The sequence below is a fragment of the Carya illinoinensis genome, chromosome 5 (assembly GCF_018687715.1).
Source record: "Carya illinoinensis cultivar Pawnee chromosome 5, C.illinoinensisPawnee_v1, whole genome shotgun sequence".
In the NCBI taxonomy this organism is placed as follows: domain Eukaryota; kingdom Viridiplantae; phylum Streptophyta; class Magnoliopsida; order Fagales; family Juglandaceae; genus Carya; species Carya illinoinensis.
Window position 1 is genome coordinate 20,623,189 of NC_056756.1, and position 5,941 is coordinate 20,629,129.

Genomic DNA, 5,941 nt, shown 5'->3' on the forward strand with positions numbered 1-5,941 from the left:
ATGTCAGTTGTGGTAAGGCCATCATTTCTTACAAGCTTCTGAATGCTATTGTTTTTCCTCCTCTGATTAGTGCATTTGTGGAAGTAATTTGAGTTTCTATCCCCGTCTTTAAGCCACATCTGTTTAGCTCTTTGCTTCCATTTCAGATTTTCTTCTTCAAGGGCTTTATCAATCTCCTTCTGAAGAGCCTTTACTTCAGCTGTTCTTGAACCAGTGTTAGAGTCTTGCATTTCCAGGAGCCTGTTCAATTGAGCTTGGATATCCCTCTTATGTTTCCATAAGGTTGAGCTCCAGTTTTTTAGGGAGGCCTTACATCTGTTGAGCTTCCTCAGGACTGAGTTGATATTATGAACTTGTTGAGAATCCTGATGGGACCAGCAGGATTTAATAATGCTATTGCAAGCTTCATGAAGATTCCATCCTGCCTCAAATCTGAAAATTTTCTCTCTTGTAGGAACTAAATACAGCTCCCTTCTTCCTCTTTTGTTTGCAGATATCAATAAAGGGCAGTGGTCAGATGTTTGGGCAACAAGAACATTAAGATTGTTTTCATTAAACATACTAGTCCATAGCATGTTTCCCAATGCTCGATCCAGTCTTTCTTTAGTGAAATGTGTTCCCATTCTATTATTGCACCAAGTGAATTTGGGTCCTACAAAGCCTAGGTCGCTCAGGCCACACCATTCCATGGATATTCTAAAGGCTTCCATCTGAGAGTAAGGTCTGTTAGCTCCTCCAACCTTTTCATGATTATGCAAGATTTCATTGAAGTCTCCAAAGCACAGCCACGGTATGTTCTCTGCAGGTTTAATCAGTTTCATCAGGTTCCAACTATGCCCCTTTCTAGCTGATTCAGGGAAGCCATAAAAGCCAGTGAGAAGGATCGGTTGACATTCCTCTGCTACTCTGAGTACCATAGAGATATGGTTTTGTGAGTAGTTTTCTACTGTTAGATCTAATGTGTCCTTCCACAGAAAAGCTAACCCGCCACTAGGCCCTCTACTGTCAACCACAAAGCTGTTCTCAAAATGCAACATGTTCCTTACTACCTCAGCCCTTTTCCTGCCACACTTGGTCTCCATAAGGAAAATAAAATGGGGGCACTTTGTCCTCACAAGGAGGTCTAGGTCTAGCACTTTGTCTTCTCTCTCTCTCTCTCTCTCTCTCTCTCTCTCTCTCTCTCTCTCTCTCTCTCTCTCTCTCTCTCTCTCTCTCTCTCTCAACTGAGTCAGAGTAAGGTATAGTCCTCCTGTCCTTACAGGGTGGTGTTGTCTCCCTTGGCGGGAGTTTGTCTTTTCACAGGTTTATCCTTGGCGGGAGTTCGTCCTATCACAGAATTTTTTCTGCTTTCCCCCGCTTGATACCCACAATGGAGGAAGAAGACCTTGCAAAGAGATGGGAAAGACTAAACCTGTCTTCGACAGAAAGTGAAGTTCTAAAAATCTCTACTGTTAGGTCAGAGGAAGGCAACTTACGTAGAAAACACTGTATTGTAGCTGGAGTGATGACGGAAAGAGGTTTAAGTAACGAAGCATTCAGGGTTACAATGTCTCAAGTTTGGAGATTGGAGGGCTGGGTAAAATTTAAAGAACTAGGGGACTTCCAGTTCCTCATCGAATTCCAATTTCTTGGAGACAAAGAAAAAGTCTTAGGAGGTCGCCCCTGGTTTTTTGATCGAAACTTGGTGTCCTTCCTAGAGGTTGATGAAAATGTATCTCTAAGCGCAATCCGTTTCCAATTTGAACCATTCTGGGTACAGATGCACGGCTTGCCATGGGGAGCAATGACAGAGGAGGTAGGCAGAAATGTGGGCTCATCGGTGGGTCATGTTATAAGGGTGGATGCTGATTCGGATGGTGCTGCTTGGGGCAAGAGTATGAGGATAAGAGTGGCAGTAGACCTACACAAACCACTTTTACGTGGTAAATGGGTGGAAGTGAATAACATGAAACACTGGGTTTCCATTAAGTACGAGAGACTTCAGGCCTACTGTTTTCATTGTGGCATCATTGCTCATAAAGGAAAAAACTGCAATCAACAGAGGGTACATTCTTCTGTGGATGGAACCAAAACTTTGCAGTTTGGCCCCTGGCTCAGGGCTCAACCGATGAACTCAAAGATTTTTGACAGTCGACCATATGGGGGCAACCCTGGCTCCCAGAACCAACAGAACAGGCAGAAACATGAAACTACTAAGGATAATGAATGTGAACCAAATGCTGATGATAAGGAGGGAGAAGATGTATCCAGGACCTCATCTGACCCTCAATCTAAAGAGGGAATTGCTAAAACTAAAACTGAGTCTTCCCAAAATACTGTATCACTTATAGATCCTATGACTGAAGCTTATAGGCCCATTAAGCTACCAATCTCAGCCGAAAAGGAAGAGATCACCTCTAACCAGATGCATCATTATGACCTCTGCAAATCCCCATCAGACTTGGGAAGGGAGATGTTCCAAGCCAATGTCAACAAAGAATTGGACCTGCCCAGTATTGTGGGGGTGGTGACTAGGCAAAAAGGGACAACATGGAAAAGGAAGGCCAGGGAGGTTACACTATCTAATCCTAGGGATACGGTCTCTAAAGGCAGAGGAAGCAAGAAAAGAGGTATGACCTCTCAACTAGACTTATCAAAACCTGCGAAAAAAGCTAAAGATACTAGTGACAATCATAAGATGGTGGAGGCTGCTGGGCAGCCCCACCAACAGCCATGATAGGCCTTAGCTGGAACTGTAGGGGGCTTGGGAACCCCCGTACAGTTCGACATAAAGCTTCTTTTAATTTCTCAGCACTTTCTCCTAAAATAAAATAAAAGGAAGTTGATACTAAATTCCCATACCATTGTCCATTGGCGTGTAATTTTATCAACTTATCAAATAAAAGATCATAGTTTTCCGTTAAGAAAATTGACAGTGGAGTCCCTCGAACTTACCACTCAAATTTACTATTTAATTATTTTAATTTTATTTATTTACTTTTATTTAATAGTTAACTATATATATGCTTATCATGTATGTGAGGGATTAATTGCAATTTTTTCATAGGTTAAAGGAAACTTCATCCAGTCCAATTTTGAGGAAGCTTTAATAAAATAAAATAAAATAAAATTATAAATTGCATTGTATTCTACTTTTATGTCTATTTGTAAGTCGATTTGAAGAAAATATCTCTGAATTTGTTAAAAGAATTTAAAAGCCAAATATTTTAGACATTAAATTATATATATATACATATCAGGTAAATAATGCAAAATTATTATAAAGAAAGTTGCTAATAATTAATGAATGATTTGGCGTCAGCAGAAAAATAAGTTAAAACGTAAAATGAAAGTGAACGGCTGATCAAATACATGTTCTAGTTTTGCTTCTTCGCTCCTTTAATGATTTTGTCTGATTAAAAAAAGGCCATGTAACCGAACAGAAGCAAATAACAAAAAACAATGTTAGTTGGAGTCCACCTGGAATTTACAAAATAAATTGAGATGCAACTCTGTGAATAGAAAACAGTAAGGTAAGCATTAAGGTTATTGTAAGAAATTACGAAGGATATGTCATTTTTACAAAGAGGACGAATGAGAGCTTTGGTCAAGATTCTCATACAGCTGAATTTTATGGAGCATTTCAAGCAGTAAAGTTTGCTCTGGAGATTCGTATTAGGAAGATTGTACTTGAAGGTGATATCTTAAAATGTTGTTAATCACATTAATCAAAGTGAGAAGTCCTGCCATTACTTGGAATACAAAAAATGTTCTTGCTCGGTTAGATTTTTGAGAAGTGGTACATATAAGAAGATGGTCAATTACTGTTGCAGATGCACTAGCTAAAAATGCATTAAGTGTATTTGAAAATATTTTTGAGTTAGTTATCTTTCATGTATTATTTCTCTCATTTCAGGTGATATTGATAAATGAAGAGAATATTCTCTTTTGAAAAAAAAATAATAATAAAAAAAATCACGTATCCAACCACCTCCCTTTTAACCATTTCTCAGAAAGTAAAGGAAATGATATACCCCACGCGCATATTCAATGAAACATTTGCCGTCCAATTAAATTAATTCATTAGGACAGGCATTAGCATTGGCTCCATCGTCACGTACAATTTATCTCTCTTTTAATGCATGGTCTTGTCTTGTACCCCACTTAAAATTAAAAAATAAATAAATTGCTTATAGCATCCAGCAGGGCCAACCAACACATTAAATCCAACGGCTCTACGTGCTCCGACAGTTTATTGATATAAAGAACACGTCCAGATAAATACTTGAACTAAAATAACTCTTGAGATTCTTCAGTCGTAATTATGAAGAAGATAGCATTTAAAGAAGAGGCAATTCAATAACCGAACATAATTACAATTAATAGAACATCGAACCAATATTTACTTTTAATACATAACATCTTAACAGCAATCCCAGATTCAAAACTGCTAAAATTAATTTCTAGCATTTAGGTTAAAATTAATTAACAAATAAAATAAACCCAGAAAATTGAGAATTATATCAGTTGCGGGGCTCGCTTTAGGGTTAGAAGGGATGGACGTTCCGGCTAAACCCGTTCACATTAGTGAAAAACCCAACCTGCCTGTACGGCAAATACGATTTCCACTTCTCTCCCTCTCTCTTGGCCCTATTCTTCACGTAGTGCCTCTCGTGCGCCGACGACGCCGTTTCACCTGATCCCTTCACCCCCTTCGTCTTCGTCTTCGCCTTCTCGTTTGGTTTCGCCTTCTCGACGCTAACCCTACCCTTCTCGTTCTTATCGACGTTTTCGTTTTTCTTCGCCGTCGATGTTTCGTTTCTCAGCTTTGCGTTTCCGGACGGTTGATTCAGAAACACGAACGCGTCGTGCCCGTCGCTGTTGCTTCGCATAAGCAAGTCTCGGAACCTCCAGAGCTTACAGAACCCTGTGGAGTTACTCTTCTTGGAGAGGTCCCGCGGCAAGGCCTCCGCGGCGTTACCGGACCACACGCAGTACGTACCCTCTGCAGCTCCCTCCAATTCGTCATATTCAGAGGACGATGACGACGGAATATCGCGCTCTTCAACGAAAAACTTCCTCAACGGCGGTCGGAGAGGCGAGGACGAGGCGTCCTTGGGCTTCGAATCCCCGTCGTAAGCGTAGGTGAATAGGAGATCTTGGTTGAAGAGCGGGTATACCGGACGGATCTGGCCGTCGACGAATACATCATCCGCCGAAATCGGAGACCCGTCGGGATTCGTGCAAGCGAAAGAGAACTCTTCGTCGTCAACCTCTTCCTCTTCAACATTCTGATCACCTTCTTCCGCCGGCTCATCTCTAGATTCCTCATCCAAAGCTTCAGATCTCGAGCTACCTTCATTTTTCGGCTCGTCAAACTCGGTACCAAAGGCGTCGAACTTCATCTTTGAGCCAAAATCTTCAGTAACTTTTGCGACTTCTGCAAATCCGCTTGGAGGGGTATAAAGATTGAAGCTGGGAGAAAAGGATAAAACTGAACCCTCTTGCATTTTTCCTTTGAACCTAATTTCCAAATTTATCAATCAATGTTGCAGGGGGGGCAAAGAACATCCGTATACAGGGAAAGAAATGAGAGATGAGAGAGACTTGAAGCGTTTCGGAATTGGTTGAGGGTTTAATAAGGTAGTTGAGGGAGACAAGTACAAAGCGATGAGTTCAAACGGGACGGGATTTATATACAAGAGGGGAAGAAACAAGGCTGTTTCGTTGATAGAGCCTAGAAGCCGAGTAGAGAGAGGGTCCCACCTCCTGGGTGTTGGATTTTTATTATTGTTTGAAATAAAATGTCTTGGTTAATAAGGAACACGTGTTCACACATACACGCGTATTAATCAATAGCTGCCCATGTGTTTCTTTAATTGTTTCCTTGGTTCTCGAACTCGAAGGCCTTCTTAATTACTTTATTATTATTATTATTATTATGCCTTATGGTCTTATTCTT

General features: G+C 40.6%; 1 protein-coding gene across 1 annotated transcript; it reads right to left on the bottom strand.

Annotated features, from left to right (window-relative positions):
- Window positions 1–4,318: 4,318 nt before the first annotated feature.
- LOC122311815 lies at window positions 4,319–5,660 on the bottom strand. The gene has a single exon (XM_043126506.1). It carries the CDS (start codon window positions 5,487–5,489, stop codon window positions 4,527–4,529), a length of 963 nt encoding a protein of 320 aa, XP_042982440.1. The 5' UTR covers window positions 5,490–5,660; the 3' UTR covers window positions 4,319–4,526.
- Between the last annotated feature and the right edge of the window lie 281 nt (window positions 5,661–5,941).